Source organism: Sus scrofa, chromosome 6, assembly GCF_000003025.6.
Source record: "Sus scrofa isolate TJ Tabasco breed Duroc chromosome 6, Sscrofa11.1, whole genome shotgun sequence".
Lineage (NCBI taxonomy): Eukaryota > Metazoa > Chordata > Mammalia > Artiodactyla > Suidae > Sus > Sus scrofa.
Window position 1 is genome coordinate 5,060,675 of NC_010448.4, and position 21,896 is coordinate 5,082,570.

Sequence of the window (21,896 nt, forward strand, 5' to 3'; positions counted from 1 at the left end):
TTTACTTACTTACTTATTACCCATGCTAGGATGTGGAACTTGCAACAAGTTCTGAGATAATCTATTTGCTATTTACTCATGAATACAAATTTAAGGAATATAAGCCATCCATCCATCCCTTTATCCATCCCACCATTCAACTGTTCATCCGTCTATCCCTCCATCCTTGTCTATCCCTTTATCTATCCGTCCACCCATCCATCCATCCATACATCCATACATACATGCAACAAATCTTTACTGAGTCTCTATTATTTACCTGGCACTAGGTTTGGCAATGGGAATATAGAGAGGGGACAAAAAATTCAAGATCTTTCTTTGGAAGGTGTACATTGTGGTATGGTTTCCCGAAAAAGTAATCAGAAGAGCTCGTAGTGGAAGATACACCACATTCCCAAGTCATATTTGATGTAATGAACTTACGATAAGGCAAGGACAATACATGGTCCCTGCATCTGTTCTCATGACCCAGCTGTGAATCCAAGGAATTGCAATAAAACCCAGCCCAGCATTAGCGAAAGTGAAGAAGTAAGACTCACAGAATAAAGTGAACATGCTCTGCACAATTTGGGGAGACTTCCCATGCCTGTGATATGTGGGGAGAAACAGTAGGTAAAGCTCTCAGCAGTAGTTGATGGGAACTGGAGCCTGAGTCAGCAGTCACAGGAAGCGGGACACATGGTAATGACTGCTCCTCTAATGCTTTGCTGTTTGCAAAAGGGGAGAGGGTGATAGTTGGCAGTGCAGATGTCATTCCAGTGATTACTGATTAGGAAATGGGCTCTGAAAGGTTAACTGATTCGCCCAAGGTCACAGAGCTGGTCAGGTGGGGAACTGGCATTCCCAGGCAGCATCCTGCAGAATGAATTACACACTGAAGGTATTCAATAAATATTTTTAACAACCATAGTCTCAAGGTTGGAAAAGACATTAAAAATATAACCTTTACTGGTTACCTGAACCCCTTCATTTACATCCTGCAAAGGGACATCTACGTTTGACTGTATTTCACAACGGGGAACTAACTAACCACTCATATTTTGCAACTAAATCAGTAATGAAAATGACGATACTTTTGTTTATCTAGAATAGAAAATGTGCTTTACACATTGTGACATATCTGATCCTCACCAACTACCCATTTGAGGTAGGTACTGTTATTCCCATTTTTTAGGTGAATAACCAAGGTGTGGAGAGGTCAAATCATTTATTGTTCTGGGATGAAGTACGTCCCCCCGAAAGACTGGCTGAGTCCTAATCCCTAGTACCTGTGAATGTGACCTTATTTGGAAATAGGGTCTTTGCAGTTGTGATCAAGCAAAATGAAGTCATTAGGGTGGGTCCTAATTCAGTATGGCTAGTGTCTTATAGGAAGGCACGGACACACATAGAGGGGAGACAAGGTGAAGATACACTGTCAGAAGAAAGTGGAGGTGGAGATTGGAATGATGTGACTACAAGCCAAGCGATGCCCCAGACTGCTGGCAACCACCAGAAGCTAGAAAACACAAGGAAGGATTCTCCCCTGGAGCCCTCGGAGAGCGCCCCCTGCTGATACACTGATTTCAGACTTTTGACCTTCGGAGCTGTGAGAGGATAAATTTGTCTAAGCCACCTCCCTGGCTTGTGGTACTTCATTCATTAATACACTCACTTCGGTTAAAAAACTAAATAAATGATGGCGGCCAGGGTTCTGATCCCAGATCCCCCTTCTGAGTCAGGTACACTGGTACATGGTCTCCAAAGGCAAATGCAACTCACTGAATCACCTGTGGGGTTTTTTTGGATTTGTTTTTAACTACTGAGGCCTGTTTTCTGCCCCAAAGACTGATTTTGTGGATCCAGCTTTGGCTGGAGCACGGATGCTTCTAAAGCTCTTCAGCAAAGTTTGAGAACCACTGTCCTAGTTGATTCCACTCCTCACCTTTTGGGGACCAAGCAGAGCAGATCTACTCCCTCTTTCCAAAGACCAGCCCTCCTTCAACAGGAAGAAAGCCCTCCTGTACCCCCTGAGCCCCTCTTTTCCAGGCTAAAAATGACTGGGGACCCACTGTTTAAAGCAGGCCCTCAGTTGACCGTGCTGCCCCAGTGATTCCTAAATCATGTGCTTGCAAATGCGCGGTTTTGGGGGAAGCCAGGGAGTTAACCTTGGCCAGAATGGGAAGCAGGGACTGACACACTGTCAATTCCACAGTCCATATCATTTTCCATATGGTCTGGTGTTCTCCCAAGGTCACATTCAGTTAAGGAAGAACATCTAAGGAAGAACTCTCTTCTGGTAAACAGAAGAACAAATGTGACTCCATATTAGATCTGTTCTGTTGCCTGTGCTTAGTCATGCTAGCTCTGCGGCTTTTGTAAAAGAATGTTGACCGAAATATAAAGGACAGCCTCTTCTCAAGGCTCTGACCTGTAAGACTTCATTCATATATGGATATAAAGTTACAAAACAGAGAATAACCCTTGTCTTGTTGGAGCCTTATAGGAACGTTAAGACCTGACCTTTCTGGCCTGATGCAAGAACAAAGGATTCCAACACCAACTAACCATGCCCTCACATTGCCTCTAAAAGAGCTTTGCTGAAACCCTTTGAGAGGTTTGAGGTTTTTTTCAGCATGAACTATTTCCTTGCATGGCCCTGCAATAAACCTTCCTCTGCTCCAAACTCCAATATTTCAGTTCTTTGGCCTCACTGTGCCTCGGGCACATGAACTTGTATTCAGTAACATTCTCAGCCCACTCACTGGGCAGATGCCACATACTGGGCAAGGTTGGCCTGTAGAATTTAAGCCAGGTCGGCGGCTGATGGTGGCTATGAAGGGCCATGAGGGGGTCAGTTATGGGTCCAGAGGCTGCTGCACCCCAAACACACTGGGAAATAAAAGATCATATTATCAGACAGCGGCCTTTATGCCCGGAGGTATCACACACCTCGTGCTGCCTGCCTCTCTCTCTTCCCCACATCCTTCCTTCTGCTCAGCTCTCAACAAAGATTTTTTTGAGCACCTCACACAAGCTAAGAACTGAGAATATGTGAAAGAACAAGCCGACACAATCCCTTTCTGCCTCGGAGCGTGGAGAGGAGCAGATCAGTGAGGGCACCTGCCTCCTTTGGCCCCACTTAAGACAGCCCAGGAAGTAGAAAGTGTAGCATTAGAAAGCATTGACTGGCATTCTTGGAAGTCTTCTGTCACCTCCCCTTTAGGTCCTGCTGGGTCCTCCCTGGGAATGTACTGGATAGAAAATAAAAATGAAAATTTTACATCGCATCAACTGAGCTCAGGTCAACCCTTGGACTTCTGGACCCTCTACTCCCACAAAGTGGGGGCAAGCTGGGAACAAACCATTTGAAAAATCTCAGGTTTTTCTGGCCCCAGATCTAGAAGGAGTCCTTGACCCATTTGTTTACACTCACACCAGTCAATGCTCAAACATGCTATTTGAGATACTGTGAGTGAATGCATGGTAATTATGCTTAATGTTGGTTTGAATCACAACAAATTTTATAGGGGTTCCACTGGAATATCTTCTTAAAAATGAATGGTGCATAAATCTGCTTAGGTCTAGAGTTGACTTTTAAAACCAGAAAGAATACCACCTCACACCTGTCAGACTGGCCATCATGAATAAGTCCACAAATAACAAATGCTGGAGAGGGTGTGGATAAAAGGGAACCTCCTGCACTGTTGTGGGAATGTAAATTGGTACAACCACTATGGAAAACAGTATGGAGGTACCTTAGAAAACTATACATAGAACTACCATGTGACCCAGCAATCCTGCTCTTGGGCATATATCCAGACAAAATTTTCCTTGAAAAGACACATGCAGCACAGTATTTTCATTGCAACATAAATAGCAAACAGAAAAGCAAAGTCATGACAATGATTATAAGAAATTATAGTCCAGTGGAGAGCAAGCTAGAAAGCGGGTCCAGAAGCTACTTGTCCTTCTGCTCATTACCTGCTGATGAAAAGTTGCCATGTCTGTCCTCTACACTATGTTATAGTTTTTCACTTGCTGAGCTCCAGAAGACTATCAGCGTCTCTTTAGCACTGCAGCTGTCTGACCCCATCTCTCTCCATCACCCAGCCTCCCTTGATCCCGGCCCCAGCTGGTTCAGAAAGTGCACCACAGTGCCAGTAAATGATCAGCAGCTGCACTCCCCTAGACCTGCTTCCTCTCCCCACCCTGTCGGCATTCCCACAGCCTCCTACCCTCAGCACCAGTCACCTTCACACACACCCTCTGCCGTAGTTTGGGGAGGGTTACTAAGGACACCAGCACACGTCATGTGCTGCCCTTTTCCACCTGGTAATTCATCTGCAGTTTCATTTAGAATCACAGACCATCCTCTGCCCCAGGGCTGTGGTGACACGGGGTTCCAGGTTCAATCCCCAGCCTCTGACCTGTTTCCTTCTGGAAGCTTCTTCCACTTGCTCCATTCTTCTCAGTGATCTTTAACATTCAGACACAAACCCTCTGCCTCCTCTCTTACATGGCTGCATCCTCGGAGAGTTGATTTCTCCCCATGTCTTCATCATTTACTAAGTGAACAAGTCTCTGTACCTTATCAGCAGGGCTACTTTATTACCAGCCGACATTATTTCCCCTTAAAGGGAGGAAGCTGAGAAAAATCAGCTGTGGGCTCAAATGCCTACTGCAGCACTTATTCATCCACATTAACTATCTTCCTGAAGTTTCGTCCTCATCTGTAAAATGGGAGTAATACCACCTGCCTCTGGAGCTGCTGTGAGGGCCAAATGATCTAATGCAGGGAACTCACCTGTCCCTAAACTACCTGGAATCAAGGGCAGCACTGCACCCGGTCCCCATCACCATTTCATCCTTTTAATTTCTTTTTCCACCCACACTCCTGGTCCAATCACGTATCTCCCAAACCTGGATTATATCAAGGCCTTCTAATAGTTTCCATACCTTGTTTTTTCCCACCCCCACCGTAACCAAGCAGGACCCCATGGGGCCTTGCTAAAACAGACTCCCCCACATCCTCTGTCTGCCTCTTGTTTGTAGAAAAACTTTAGCCTCCTAGGCCTTTATGCATTCCAAAGGGTATATTTAATCAAAGAAGAAAAAATGCAGAAAGAAAGGAAAACAATCAAGCAAGACAAAATGACAATATTTTAGCCATTAACAAAATCAAGAATCATTTGTTCATCCTCAAGGCATAGATAATATCTAAGCCATATCTTGAGCTGTTTGCAGATACTGAACCCACCCCACCCAGGAGAAGAAGTTACTATATGTTACAAGCACAGAGACCAGGCAGCTGGACCAGAAAACTGATGATGTGACTCCTGATTACTCACACAACAATCAGAAGACTGTCCACTAGCTGATCACACACCCACAACCCCTCTCTCTTTCTTTAAAACTTTCCATGAAAGCCATCAGGAGTTCAGTATTTGAACCCTGCCTAGACTCTTGCAATAAACACTGTACTTCCTTCACCACAACCAGAGTCATGATTGGCGTACTGCAAGAAGCAAGTAACCAAGTTGGTTGGAAACCATTCTATCTCCAGCCTTCTGTCTTCTAATACCAAAATAAATGCACACTATGAAAAAAAAAAAAAAAAGATGTGGTATATATACACAATGGAATACTACTCAGCCATAAAAAAGAATGAAATAATGCCATTTGTAGCAACATGGATGGAACTAGAGACTCTCATACTAAGTGAAGTAAGTCAGAAAGAGAAAGATAAATACCATATGACATCAGTTATATCTGAAATCTAATATACACACAAATGAACCTTTCCACAGAAAAGAAAATCATGGACATGGAGAAGAGACTTGTGGTTGCCAAGGGGGAGGGGGAGGGAGTGGGATGGACTGGGAGTCTGGGGTTCAAAGATGCAAACTATTGCCTTTGGAATGCAGAAGCAATGAGATCCTGCTGTATAGCACTGGGAACTAGGACTAGGCACTTATGATGGAGCATGACAATGCGAGAAAAAAGAATATATACATGTATGTGTAACTTGGTCACCTTGCTGTACAGTAGAAAACTGACAGAACAATGTAAACCAGGTATAATGGAAAAATAAAAATCATTATAAAAAAATAAAACCACACCTAAGATAGAATGCCTACTTAGGAGTTTTTCCGAAATGATAACTAACAATTCCATAATCCTTCGGCAGGAACTTGTCACATGCGTGTGAGTTTTAGGAAAGGAAAGGTGAGATGAACACACTGGAACTGGAAAACATTAATAGGAAGTCCGATGTGCAAGTTTTGTCCCTTTAAAGATGAATAACTTAAGAGTCACATTTCGCTCATTCAGCAAATTTGCCTAAGAGACGCTTAGCACAGCTCTAGTAAACAGACGTGGCTTGCCTAAATTCAGGGATATTTCTTTCCTTCAGATTGGACCAGTGTTGCCTGGGTCAGCACTGAACTCGGGAACCCTCACAGAAAAGTGATACTCTTCATTCATTTTCATTGATTTTCCAATTTGGGTTAAATTGCACTGTTGTTTTTCTTGTTGTTTGTGTGTGTTTTTGGTGTTCTTTATGTATTGTGGCTAGAAAGACTTAATTCAACTCTCATAATTACATACATACTGAAACTTAACAAATACCCAAATGACAATATCATGAGCTTGAGACACTTCTGTCCCCCAAATAAACCTTAAAAATGGAATAATCTATGTTATCATTTTTGGCTTGTAAAGAGGGACTTAATAAAACATTTCCTACCAGTAAAAAGAAAAGCTGAGATAGAAATATCAAAACTGCATTTCATCTTTCTCTTGTAAGACGTATCTGTAAGTACCTTTGGGCGAATTAAGGATTATGGGAAAACTGGTGTGTGTGTGTGTGTGTGTGTGTGTGTGCGCGCGCGTGTGTGCGTGTGTGTGTGTGTGTGTGTACACGTGCGCAGGCACGTGCAAACATGCACATGTGTGCTGGGCAGGGAATAAAGAGAGAATTGTAAAGTCATTACTTGCCTCTGAAGAAGATAATACATCAGTCAAGCAGTCATCAAAATAGGGACGTTTGGAAAGAGAATGAGAGATAAAACGAAGGAAATGGACCTGATATGTTCTTTTTTTCCTGCTTGATATTTTTAATGAGAAATGATTACATTTCCAAGTGACAATCACAGAATGCAAATTTCATGCTCTCCCTCCCTTCCAATAATTTACCATTTCCGGCTACTGCTCCCCACCCTTCACATGTAAAATCTTAGTGTCATTTCCAACTCATTCTTGCCTGTACGCCAACAAATGCATAATTAGGATTTTAAGGAGTGCCCAAGCTGTGTGAGGCAGCAGGCAAACAAACATGCATTTAGTGACAATCTCTGTTCTCAAGAGGTTTACTATCTAGGCCAGCACTGCCCACTGGAACTTTCTGTGATGACGGTAATAGCCTAGCTCCATCCTGACCAGCATAAAAGCCACTAGCCACCTGGGGCAATAGAGCACTTGAGATGGGGCTGATCTGACTGAGAAACTGAATTTTACATTTTAATTTCAATAATGTAGATTAAAATGTAAATAACCCCATGTAACTAGTGGTTACTATGTCAGGTCAAGACGAAGAGCGGGGGCGGGGGGATATTCTTTAAAGGACAAATGACAGCATAAAGAGCATGTGACAGATGCCACGTGAGGGCTGCAGGAAGGTGCTGTCAGAGACTGGAGGAGGAACGAGGCTGGCGAAGACTCGGGGCAGGAGGACGTCTTCCTAGAGAGAGCGGGTCCAACCCAGCATCATGGGAGAAGTAGAAAAGCAGAGAGGAGAGCAGAAGGCATTTCTGACGCAGGCATCTTTTTTAATCAAAAGCACCGAGAAGAAAATGCAAAGGGCCCCGTAGGGACGCCCAGCACTCACCTGGAGCCGAAGGTCAAGGGTAACTGCAAGGGGACAGGTGTGAGGGATGATGTCCTGCTGGGGATGAGGACTCCCAGGGTGGGGGCAGATGTGTGCGGGGGTGGGGATGGAGGGGGAGGATCCCTCAGTGGGCTTCTGTGCTGTGTGAAGGGCCGAGAGGCTCACTCATGGGAGATAACCTGCGAGGAGCCACAGGGGGGACCTGGAACTCAGGAGACAGGCCCTGGCTGGGGGTATGTGTTACGTCTTATGCGGACGTAAGCAGGGCAGGAGCACATGCCCCCTAAGTGGGACAGCTGCTACCAGCTTCATTGACTATTGCTGATGACTGATCATCCACGTGGAAAGTGGGCCCCCACTTTCCAGCCTTTCTGCTTTTCAGAAAGGCTGGAAATTGGAATTCAAATAAAAAAGAAACATGAAATCAAAGTATTTTGATACGGCAACTAATGTGAAAGTTTACAACACCGTGGGCCAAACCAAAGAGCAGGCATGTGGGTGACTGCAGCCGGCGGGGCACCTGTTTGTGACATGTGACCTGGAAGCTGGGCGAGGTTTCACAGAGACGGCCCCATGGGACGAGAGCGGAGATGCACGGAGAGGCTTGCGGGGCACACGGGCCCAGGCCGCAGAGGTTTGAGCAAGAAGTCAGTGGACACCACCCAGCTCTGCGACCAGAAGAGGATCAGCCCCCTCAGAGAGTCACTTCCCTCCACCCTCAAGCCCCAGCAGGAAGGCGAGGAAACAGCAGCCCACAACCCCAGGAGCCTCAAATAACTGAATGACTCTGCTGTACAGCAGAAATTAACGCAACACTGCAAATCAACTAGACTTGGCTTGGGAATGAATACAAACACCTACAAAGGATAGGGCTTTGCCAGTGTGTGTTTCTGGGGTCACATAACATCCCATCTCCCAGTACAGATTCTCCCCATCCAGCCATGTGTAAATATCTCACTTCCATGCCTACGATATAAAATGCCATTGACTGAAGCCCCACAGCTTCCCTAGTGTAAAAGCCGCAATTCGATTTTCATGAAAAAGAAGTTGTGTGCTGTCCTGCTCACCTCCCGGTCCAGCAGTGCAGGTGACACGACGGTGACAATGTCTCCTTTCTCAGGATCGATGTAGAACATGTTGGGAGACGGCCTGTCAGGCGTCTGCTGCCGGATGTTATAGCGCAGGAGGGCGTTATCCGTGGCTGGGTCGTCCGCGTCAAAGGCTGTTATCCGCATCACCGTGGTCCCTGAGGGGACAGGACAGAGAGCAGGAGATGGTCACTTGGGGGACCGTGATGGGCAGAGCCCCTCCCTCCACCTGGGCAATGGCCATGGACTGATGTGTCAGCCACCTTCCAAATTAAAAAAGCACAGCCCTTCCCTGACCCCATTAGGCTTTAGCTCTCCTTTCCCCTCCCTCTCGGCTCCCTCATGTAAAAAGACCCGAAGGAAAGAAATCTTTGCTGTTCAGCAGATTGACAGCTTAATTTTTCCTTCTGCTGATATGCTGTTTATTTCCACGGGTTTCATTCCATCGTGGATGTGGCCGTGTGACAGCGTCCCTTCATTTCAAAAGCTCTTATTGAATGCCTACCACATGGGCGACCCTGGGTGGGCAATGGGGAAATAGTGGTGCAATGAGGGCACAGTCTGGTGTCTGGCAGGTTAGAGGTAACTGGAAATGATAGCGTTATAAAAATAAAAAAGCTCTGCATGTCCGGAGGGAGGGTGGGCGATGAAAACATGGAGGAGCATCATCTACCAGGGGCTCAGGGAAGGTTCCCAGTGCAGATGCCAGAGGGGTGAGTGGGTGGAAGCGGGGGAAGGAGGGGGGACCTTGGAGAGAAAGGTATTCTGGTCAATTCCAGTCAGAGGGAACGGAAGCAAGTGTTACATGAGCATCCTCGGCACGGCCCTGATGATTTTGGCACCATAGGGACAAAGACGATATAGAGATAAGGGTGACGCGGACTATTTGATTATAACAAGGTCAAGAAGGGTGTCAGGTCTCGCTCACACACAGCTGATACGCATGGCAGATGGCACTAGCCACTCCTGAAGACAGGTGAATAGCAACTCTTAAAAAAAAAAAAAATGCATTCACTCTTTCGGCCTCTACCCTCAAAATACACTCGCATGTGTCAACAAGAGGTTTCGGCAGGGGTCTTCATGGAGGAGTCCCTGCTACGGCGAAACATCTGGAAACAGCCTAAATGACCACCAACAGAGGAATTGCTAAAAGGGTGGTATCCCCACACTGTGAGATATTTTGCAGCAGTTAGAAAAGATCAAACGTGTTCTAACATGGAGGGCTTTCCAAGATTGAAAAAGATCAGGTTGGGGAATGGTCTCCTTAGTACAGTATCATTTTTGTGAACCTATTTGCATGCATAAAATTCCACAAATTTTATGCACATATTTTTTTCAGGTACAGTTAATGCCCATAAATGCACAGAGAAAGGTCTATAAGGGTAAACCTCACACAGGCTCTGGTGGTTGAATCTGGGAAAGGAGAGGGTGCTGGGATTAACGGTGGGTGATGAGGGAAGACATTGGCCCAATTTGTAATGTTCTGAGCATTTGCACAGGGAGAGCGTGTTGTGTCTGCGATAAAAATATAAGGTCAAGGGATCATAATCGTGAATATCAACAGAAGCATGTGCACAATCACGCACATTTGCCTGCTGATCCTGACAACTGTGAGCCACCATATTTGGCCCAGGGCGACCTGTCCAACCATGATTTTTCACAGCAGTTTATTCTTCTATGAATATAAGGCCCTGCCTTCTGATTTGGAATCTTCGGGGCCCACAACACGTGAGCTAAGTGGTAAGAGATGGACGCAGCAGACCTATAGATCCCAGCAGGAATATTTATACACAGAAATTATTCAAGCTGAAGGGAAAGACAGAATTCACTTAGCGTAGCCACCACCCTGGCATTCCTTTCCCTTTTATAACAGTGCTTCTCAAACCATCAAAGCCAGTTTATTCTTTCCCATAAGAGGAATCAGATGGGCAGCTATACGGTCTGAATGATCAGGTAACCAAAGGGGATTGGACCATCCTGAGGTTGGATCGATTTGTTAAATGGTCTCGGTCAATTTCACCAATGTGTTAAGGAGTCTCAGTTAATTTCTCCACTATGGCCATTAAGCCAGATACATCCAGACACATATTCTACTGTTGTGTCTTTGCCCTCCTCTGTTTCTTTATGAAACCGTCACAGGGCAGGGCTCATGGGTCAGTTCAAGAATAGAAAATTCTGGGCATGTGAAGTCCCCTTCTTTGCCCTGTGCTTTGGAAGATGTTAGCAAGCCATTTGCTTTCTGTGCCGTCTCCCGCTGAGCCACCCCAGAGTCCAGGTTCTTCCTCTGCCTGGTGGGCCAGGCAGCCACTCCCGTTCTGTCAGCGTGAGTGTGAAGGGGGCATTCACTTGCCTTCCTGGTCTAGGGAAACAGGCCTGCTTGAGTGTCTCCACCAGAAATCAGACGCAGCTTCCAGGCCTGCATCTCACCCCAGGCTGTGTGAAGTGAGCTCCGGGTGGGCAAAGGCCTGGAAGGAGGCCTTCAGACCATGGATTCCACACGCATGACTAAACACGCATGACCCGGCACCCTGCACTCTGTGAGTGCCTAATGATCGCTTGGCAGATGGACTCTGTGCCCTATTTAATCCGCCTTTAACTGAAGTCAGAGATGAATAAGCAAAAGAAAGTCTCACACCGAAGTCATCACAGCCGTGACTGCCATGGCTTCACAGGAAGGAAAAAAAAGACCTCTCAGGTGGATGGGTTTTGTTTCTCAGAGCATATTCATTAATAATGTCATTTTGGGTTATTCTTTTTTACAGATGTGATAACATGGTATGATAAAACCTGGAGTATTCCCATGGCTACAGAAAAAGTTTTTTTTATTTCAGTGAATTGTTAGGGAGCCAGTGAACTTGATCTTTGTCTTCACCCAGCCTTGAACACAGGCCTGGGTTTACTTCTGAGCCTCAGCTCAGTGAAGAATAAGCATTGCTTAAGTTATCTGAATAGGTTTGCAGCATTGACGATAATGACCTTGGGGTGACATCTAGGTTCAAGTCTAAAGTAACTCTGTGAACTTGGGCAAGTTAATCAGCCCTCCCTGAACCTCAGTTTCCCCATTCGCTCCCTCCTAACATAAGGCTATTAGTGACACTTTCTCTTTGGTCACTGTAAGGATTTGAGGGATGGGGTGATACGGTAAATAAAGTGATGCAGTGGCTAGTACATTGGTGTCCCGGGGAGAATGTCTTTTACCATCAGAACTGCCCTGAGCTCTGAGCCCATCATGGTGGTGCAGGCAATGGCCTCCGACAAAGGAGTTGAGAGTTAAGTCATCCATAGAAACAGGTACCTGGCATGGCAGGATGAGCCCTGGAACCCATCATTGCTGAGTTGCCCAGACTCCCTGTCTCCCTTCCGTCTTGTCCCATTTGGGTTTCTGCTGTGGAGATCACAAATCTGCACTAACATGTACACACACAGACGCTCACACACACTGACACTGTGTAGCTGCAGCTGCTTCTCCACATGGTAGGTACTCTGCTCTTCTTCTGGGGTCAGGGCTCTATCCTAAGTCCCAGATTATCTGGTGAGCCCAACGCCCTGCCCTTTCCAGCTCCTCCACTGGGGGCTGGATCATGATTTTCAGGCCTCCAGTTCTGCAATGGCTGGACAAGCCTTCTAAACCAGCATTTCCTAAATTGTTTCCAGGGGACTCTGGTTCCATGGGCTCAGCAGACAAACACATTTGGGAAAGAGGCAGGAGGCACAGTTACGCAGGATTCCCTCCTGGAGGACTTCCTAGTGTCCTTAATAAGCAAATGCATACTGTACATCTGCAAGAGAGAATAGAATCTGCAGCGTTTCCCAAACTTCTCTGAGGAGGGAACCTCTTCATTTTTAGGATATCTTTACGAAATGGGCCGTAGGGTCCTAAATTTAGCTCTCGGGTAGCACAGACTGTGTTTCGTTCATCTTCTAAGCTCAGGAGCTGACATGCAATAGATCCTCCATCACTGTTCTTTTAGGACTTGAGTTCTTGAAGTTCACTGAGCTTTGCCTTAGTCCACAGTGACCAGAAGCTGTGATAACTTCTTACTGAGAAGAAGAGACAGCATTGCCTGTGAAACCAAGCAGGATCCTGTGGAGCTCCAGTACAAATCCTTTCTGTGTTTCTGGTTTGTAGGAAATTGGCTTTGTTTGGCCTCCTTGACCTTCCCTGAGTTCCAAAGGGCAGCCCTGGACAGTTGTTAACCAGGGAAGGGATGGAACACAGAGACAGGGAGGAGCAGTCAAGAGGCAGCAGTGCAGCCGTGGGTCAGGGTCCTGCTTCCTCCTCAAGGAATAGACATAAACAATACCTTTGAATTCTTCTGCAGGACTAAGACTCCACCCAGGCGGAGGATGGCAACTTCGGGCTGAGCTCGAGATTTCTGGACCTCATCAGCAACCACTCAGAAGAAAGCCACATACCCTCGTCGTGAGGAGTCTTATGGTAATGGTTCAAGGAGCAGGGCCAGACACTCAGACAGTCTTGAGGGCAGTAGCCTGCTGTGGCCGCTTTTACCTGGCAAAGCAGTACAGCTATTCTTTTCTGCTTCACCCAAAACTCTCTCTCCCAAGATTCAGTTTGGTGCCTGTGTACAGACAGACACTGGGCTTCAGCAACACTGGATATTTTACGTAACCAGGCATGCTTCCCTACTACCTCTGAGCTCTTTCCCCACCTAGAGGCTCTTGTTGGACCTGGATTCAGCAGTCATACACCAATTCCAAACCCAGGGCTGATGTCCAGCAGGTAGGCACCAGGATGGTTATTCTGGTGCCTATGGATGGCACCTGTGCCTTAACCTTGTCCAAGCCTACGTCTTTGACTCGAGAAGAAGGGCTCATTCATTTCCAGCAGCCTGGTGGCTTCTTATCTGTGCTTGTCTTGTGCCTACGTGTGCTTCCCGATGGTGGGGAATGATAATTATGTGACAGACACACGTGTGGGTCCTGCACGACGTCCATCTCTGTCTTCCCACATCACAACACTCTCAGGAGTGTCAAAATAAATGATAATCACCCTGTCGCTCCCAGAGCCAGATGAACTAGCAGCGGTCCTGCCAAAGCAAAATAAAAGAATTACAGGCTGCTAGCTGAAAGCTTCAAGCTGGGCCATCATTTTCTTTTGCTCAAGGACATGGCTGCCAGCATGAGAGGCTGAGAAGCAGGAGGGTTTTGTCTTGGCCAGACTTCCCCTTCCTCGTGGCTATATTTCTCTGATTAAAGAAATGGGCCACCTGGTGTCATGACCTTGAAGCTGGTGTGTGAAGTTTTGCTTCTCTGTGATCCAGGCAGTGTCCTCTCCTGGGAAGCAGAGGGCGGATCTGGAAAGGAGACGCTCTTTTCAATCTCTGGGAGAAGCCAGCCAGCATCAAGAGTGGGAGGCTCCCAAGAACAGCTCTCCCTGGGCCACGGGTGAGCAAATTCTTCTGCTCTCGAAATGTCTCCCCTTTCATCCCAAGCATTGTCTTTCCCATGATCAAAAGTGTCAGACTCCCTTTTTTAAAAAATGAAGTCCCTGTAAGTGAACTTATAAATTCCTATAAGTTCCTATATTCACTTAGAAGAATAAGTGGACATCCAGGTCTATTCGGCACCAGATTTTGGACAGCACAGCTGAAGTGACTGTATGTTTTCCAGGTGGGTGCCAAATATAAAAACGCCTGATCAGAGATGACAGGTGGCCCCATGTGCAAAATGGCACATCTTCTGGAAACATCCAACGCATGTGAGGTGGTAGGGGATTAGAGTGCCTCCCAAACTGGTCTCTGTGACTGAATTATCTCAGCCCTGAGCCTCACAGGTTACCAAGGAGAGAATGTGACCACAGATCCAGCACAGCATAACTCACTCCTCCCTGTGTATTCCCATGTCTGGAGAGAAGCATTTAGGCTACTGGCACCTTGACGTGGGCAGCTAGGCAAGACGGGCACAGACATACCTGGGGGTATATCTAGTCAAACTGATGCTAATTTGAAACTAAATGTCTCTTGAAACCCTTCAAGTTGAAAGGGTTCTGGCATCCTAATTCCAAACCCCCAACCGTGTTCTAGGTGTGAAATGATAAACCAGCCCATGTGCCTGGGGCTGAGGGCATTGCGGGACAGCCCTGGGCAAACTGGAACAAGCGTGGCACCCTCAGGCCACGTTCTGCTTCCAGATACAGACCTATCTCGTAGCTGTGACTGTCAGAGCACAGATGTGAGGACTGTTGCCAGTGTGATTCCAGTGGCCCTGGATGGTCAACTCACCACCGGTCAACCAATTTGAGACTGGCTTCCAACCGCACTATATGGATACAACCCAGCTCTCTCCTAATGTCCTTAACAGGGAGGAGAGAACCAGGTGAGCAAACACAGGCCCAACAGTGGCAGAGGCACCGCTGAGGTGTGGGCTGTCTAGTTTCAAATCCTGGCCCCACTAGGAACCATCTGGGCATCCTTGGGCAAATCCCTTTACTTTGTGAAATCTCCACTTTTTCACCTACAAAATAGCATCTCCCTTAAGCAGCTCTTGTTGGTATGTTAAGAATTAATGCAGCATCTTTCAACCTTTATTTTTTCATGATCAACTGAGCAATTATCTTCTCAGATATTTTTTTCCTACCCGCCACCCCCCGGCCATAGATATATCTATTTACATATGGTGGCCCTTTGAGGACAACAAACCATTGTAATATTTCATATTTTAATGTTCCCCCAAACACCAGTCTTCTCCCCCTTGGAGAGGGTACTGTCTCTAGTGAGAATGTATAAATTGAGGAAGAGAAAGTCCGGCGCCTACGCAATGGTAAATACTTGCGAGATGTTAAGTTTTATTGTTACTTTTATTGACTGCTGCAATTTGCAGCTCAGTTCTGTGGGGGCTCGTTGCTGTGCGCAATGGTGATGAGCTAAATGTCTTGTGGGACTCAAGCACTTAGAGTGCAACTCATAACTAGTTCTGGGGCTCATACCCAGCATCTACAGAAGTGGGGAGTAATTAAAATCTCAGAAGGAAACAATTTCTCTCTTCCTTAGATAAGCCTAGAAACTTATGTTGTGCGCACATGTGCGTGAATCAGCTTCCTCTGGACTTGTTTCTGTGTACACGGGGGAAAAATAGGGAAACTGTCAAAGATTAGTTGAGAAAAGATACCAAACCAATCTGATAGGTATCCAGAGGCAGCCCACACTCTGCCATGCATGCCTTTCTGAAAATTCACAGGTGTAAAGAATCGTGAATAATGTCTTCTTTCCCCATTGACCTACATACATTAGCATTTCAGACCTGCTTTATCTTCTTTGGAGGGGCTGTCCATTTGGAAACTGCTCCTCATAATTCACTTTAAGTTTTTCTGCTTATCTCCAAAACATTCTACTGGCAGTGGGGTGGGAGAAGGCAGGTTCTCGCTTTAGCAGCGAGGACACTGATAAAGAAAGCCCTGTCCGGATCCTCAGGAGAGGAAAGAAGAGGTGCTTTGACTCTGACTTTGGGGAAGGGGGGAAGGGGAAACAGGCTTGGATCTAAGGCCAAGCCCTGGGAGATTTAGCTATGTCACCATTGCTGCTTAGGGAGCCCTGTCCCTCTGGGCCCTAATTATCTAGGGATTGTCATTCACCAGCACAAAGACTCTCTCCCTTTTTTCATATGGTGGTCAGGCTATGCCTTAGACCTAGAAAGTTCTCGATAATGTGAATTTTGATGAAGATGCCAATGACCTTTGGCCTCTCTTCTGACAGCAGCCCACACCCACTTGCTCTGCAGATGTGACTCCAGCCCCATTCCTGGAGTAAGGCCGTGGGAGCTGGGCCAGGAGTGAGAAGCTCAAATGTCCACCCAGTGTCCACACAAGTTATTTACATGAGTAAAGTGATTTTGACTCAATTGGGAGTGGTAGGGATTGTGGCAAACTGGAGGATGTATGTCCTGTCTAAGGGGCAGCTGCTTTTTGTTCAAGGTAATTCCTGTTTTTCTGTAATGCAAGTCGGAGAAGCCAGACACTTTGATTTTTAAGAAAAGGTAGGAATTGGGTTTTCATATAAACTGTCAAAATATTTACATGTTGGACACTAGTTCGAATTTAATTAAAAAAAAAGATCACTGAGTGGAACTAAAAAACCAAACAAAACATTATGATAGGCTTGGTTCAAGGCTCACTACTTTTCAACCTCTGATCCTGGCTATAGGTAGAAGTCACTCTTTTTTGCAAAGACAATAACTAAATGTTATGACTATAGCCTCTGGTGATAGATTACAATGTAAGAAAATGGCATATCCATTGTCATTTCCAAATTGATTTCCATTCACCTAAATCATCTTGAATCCAGAGGCAATGTGTCTATCAGATGGTAAGACTGTCCTATTAGTGGCTTCCAGCAAATCATACCTCCTCATAACTGTTCACCTTTCGTTTTTCTTCCTCCTTTTTGGAACAGGGAAGTTGCCCTGTGTGGCCTCAGCCCCAACAAAGTAGGAGAGAGTAGAGACACAATGATACAAATATGCAATAGAGGTGTCATGCACTAACTGATTTGATCTTACCATAAACCTAGGAGGCATGTCATATTGTTAAGTCCATTCTACAGATGAGGAAGCAAAGACTGAGAAGGCCGCATAGCAAGTCATCCCTTGAGCCAGGACTGGAACCCTGCTTTAGTAAAGAGGCTATGGTCCAGACTGTGAGTTGCTGCTCAGCACCCATTCTTCCTTTCTTCCCAAGTAACATAACCCTGATATTAGCTGGTCATATTCTGACTAGCTGAGATACTAGATGTCCTAGCTTCTCTGCCAGCCACTGTGGCATTGACTGAGGTTTAGACATGTGACATTCTCTGGCCAAAGGGACACATGAAAACATTATACAAACAGGGGTTTGAAAGTGCTTATTCACTGGAGCTTATCCTCCTGAAGCCCAACTTCCATCTAAAGATATCTGGGCTCTCCTGCTGGAACTGATCCTTTCTGGGAACTGATGCTCCCTGGCTGACGCCCCTAAATAACATCAGACACAGAAGTTGAAGCCATCTGGGACCATTCAGCCCCAACTGAGCTTCCAGATGACAGCAACCATGTGGCCCACGCAGGAGGACCAGCAAGAGAGCCACCCTGCTGAACCCATCCCAACTTGCAAAATCATGAACACACAAACGGTTGTGGTTTTAAGCCACTGAGTTTTGGTATGTATCATTATACAGTGATAGATAACCGGTAAAGGGGTATAAGTGGATTAGTCTTCACCTACAAGCTAGGAAATGTTGCATAATTTTAAAACATAGTGAGGAAGTTGCCATTTTAATTAACCAAACAGCTCAACATATTCAGGGGATGGACCAAGATAAAAAGGAACAGGTGCAGGCAAAAAAACTGATGAGGATAAAATGCAACCCGCTTCCCAAATGTTGGGCTTTTGGGGCCACTAATGACATCACCACAAATCACTGCAATATGTTGACCACTGAGCATTGTGGTTGCCTAATGAGTATTTTGGAGAAAAGCACTGAATCCAGCTGGCACAACGCATATATTTCTGATAGAGGTTCAAGATGGGTAAATACCTTCAAATAGGAAGACAACCCTGTCCTTAAAAAGTGGGACCGCCTTAAGTTTTGAGACAGTCACCAAGGTTCTTTAATAGCAGCCAGGAGTGCCTAGGTGCATCTGCAATTACCACGGGCTTGATTTGAAATGCAATCGACTTCGCCTCTCAAATTTACTCTCCCTCCTGGGAGCTAGTTGGTTTTTTAAATACAAATTGACAGTCAAATATGTAATAAGTTATGACAAGTTGAGCAATGGCTGTCTCCCATCTGTTTTCAAAGGTTGTTTATTTTTATAGCTCTAAAGAGATGGTGGCAACAGAACCACCTTATGATGATTTCAGTCCTTCAGTCGCTTCTGCTAATCGTTCAATCTTCACAGCGTCTTTGCCCTACTTCTCTGGTGAGCTGGTTTTTGAGCTGCGGCAGAGCCAGATGTTAGGAAAAATAACTGTTTTTGAGATAGAAGGTAACACATGGTGAAAGTGGGGTCCCTCCTGTCAGCATCCACTTTATTGTCCTAATTTCTTCATTTCATCCAGCATTTTAAGGTAATGTTTTTCTCAAAACCTATTAAAAATTCTATTTAATCTTTTTATCCATCATTCCTTTCTGTGCAGCTCTTTAAAAAGAGATACAGGAAACGCTGCTGCATTAACTGATCTTGCCTAAAACACTTGGGAAAAGCAATTTTAAGTGGAGTCTCTATCCCCCAAATTCCAAAGTAAAAATAAGAAATTGGATTGGATTTGTACCTAGTAGCTGAAATTCCCAAATGTGAAAATGTTTTGGCAAAAAACTCAAGACAAAAACAACAGGAAATTGTGTGTTTTTTGTTTGTCTGTGTAATCAAATTAAGAGATACTTAAAAAGAAATTCTAGGAGTTCCTGTTGTGGCTCAGAGGTAATGAACCTGACTAGCATCCATGAGGACGTGGGTTCACTCCCTCGATCCTCTCAGTGAGTTAAAGATGCAGTGTTGCTGTGAGCTGTGGTGTAGGTCACAGACACGGCTCAGATCTCGTGTTGCTGTGGCTGTGTGTAGCCTGGCAGATACAACTCCTATTAGAACCTAGCCTGGGAACTTCCATATTGCGTGGGAGTGGCCCTAAAAAGAAAAAAAAAGAAAAGAAAAAAAGGAAAAAAAAGTTTTAAATCTCCTTGGAGCAGTGGTTTTAAAATGGGGGTGATTTCATCCCTCAGGGCACACTGGGTAATGTCTGGAGACCCTGTTGGTTGTCACACTAGGGCCGGGTGTGTGATGCTGGCATCAGTGGGTGGAGGCCAGTGATGCTGCTAACATCCCACAATGCACAGAAGGAAATACGTAGCCCCCATGCCAATAGTGCCAAGGTTGAGAAACACCATCTTAGAGTCATTTATATCCATGTTTCTAGAAGTAATGCCACTTTTAAAATCCCATACCTAAGCAAAAGGAACCCTCCTACACCTTTAGTGGGAATGTAAATTGGTGCAGCCACCATGGAGAATAGTATGAAGGTTCCTTAAAAAACTAAAAATAGAACTACCATATGATCTAGCAATCCCACTCCTGGGTATATATCCAGAGAAAACTATAATTTGAAAAGATACATGCACCCCAACGTTCACTGCAGCAGTATATACAATAACCAAGACGGGAACAACCTAAATGTCCAAGGACAGAGGATTAGACAAAGAAGAGGTGGTACATATACACAATGGAATATTACTCAGCCATGAAAGAGAATGAAATAATGCCATTTGCAGCAACATGGATGGACTTCGAGATTATCATACTAAGTGAAGTAATCAGACAGAGCAAGACAGATATATGATATCACTTACATGTGGAATCTAAAAAAAGAGATACAAATGAACTTATTTACAAAACCAAAACAGACCCACAGACGTAGAAAACAAAGTTACAGTTACCAAAATGGAAAGGGATGAAGGGATAGATTAAGAGTTTGGGATTAACATGTACACACTACTATACATAAAATAGATAAACAAGACCTACTGTATAGCATAGGGAACTATATATGATATTTTCTAATGACATATATGGGAAAAGAATCTGAAAAAGAATGCATATATGCATATATGTGTGTGTGTGTATACATACATATATATATTTGTCTGAGTCACGATGCTGTACACCTGAAACTGACACAATAATGTAAATTAACTATACTCCAATTCAAAAATCAACGAAATAAAATCCTGCACCCAAATAACTGAAACAATTTGCCTCTCTTTGGAACTCTCTCCTGTTGATCTGAGGTTCACTAGCACAGAGATACTGTCTCTTCTGTATTTATACCCCTCACAATGGCTCGAATATTAGTACCATTGAATATGCAAATATACTAGAATAAACGTGTGAGAAAATGCTAAAACTAACATCATTTACTTTTTCCACTTAAATTTTGTATAACTCAAAGCATGAAAAGCTTCAAAGACACTGGGATAATGCTTTGCACGTAGTAAGAGTTCAGTAAATATTTGTTGAATGCAAGAGTAGATAAATCAATGAATAAGGAAATGAATGAATGAATAAAGGATGAATATTTTTATTTGTTATCCTCTTCCTTTCTATTATAGCTCGAGGTAATGATGAAGGTAAAAAATGAAAATGGTAAATAATTAATGCCTGACTTGTACTAAATATTAATTCCTAGGTAAAGCCTGACAATAGGCTTCTTGTCCCTAACACTTGTATCTTGAAATAGATATAATAGGCAAGAGTTGAGGCAGTTTTGTTATTTAAAAACATGGACAATTTAGTCTGGTCTAGACTGAGATAAATTTTAACTCTGACATTTCAATGGTTTAACTCATGGCTTAATTTCTACCTCAGATTCAGCCCACTGGGGGGCTCCCTTTCAGGGGGTTCCTTTCCCAGCTATGATGCTGAATCTAGACCCTTCCATCTTGCAGCCTTGTCACTGGGACACGTGGTTTCCCGACTGTTGTGGGAGGAAGGGAGAGCTGTGTGACAACTAAGTGTTTTAGTCAGAAATGGCCCACACCACGAGAGCCCGACACTATGGCCAGATCAGTGTCTAAGACAAGCTCAAGAGCAGGGCTGGCCTCGTGGGCGTGTGATCTGTGTAGTCGCCCAGGGCTCTGTGCTCAGAAGGGCCTTGTGCTTGTTTTCATGCTCTGCTGTCACCCTCTTGACATTCTTAATCATTGTTGAACAAGGGGCCCTGCATTTTCGTTCCACAAATTATGCACCCAGCCCTGGTTAGGAGCCAGGAGCCAGACTTGTGAGAAGTTTGGAAAATGTACAAAAGGCAGTGGAGACCCCGGAGGCAGTGGACACCTCGGTAGGAGATCCTGCCTCATCACGCCGCATGGGGAGCCCTTCCTTCCTGTCTTTAGGGCTCCAGCCATTACTGCTCATGGGACTCAAGCTCCCCCAACAGTTTCATCCCTATTAAGTAA

The 21,896-nt window shown here is 45.1% G+C and overlaps 1 protein-coding gene across 1 annotated transcript in view; it reads right to left on the reverse strand.

The window, feature by feature from the left end:
- The window catches only part of CDH13 (cadherin 13, H-cadherin (heart)), a 1,022,437-nt gene that overhangs the window by 250,923 nt on the left and 749,618 nt on the right, over positions 1-21,896 (reverse strand). Inside the window, 1 exon segment of the mRNA NM_001109945.1 lies at positions 8,935-9,113. Within this exon segment, the coding sequence (NP_001103415.1) occupies positions 8,935-9,113 (179 nt within the window).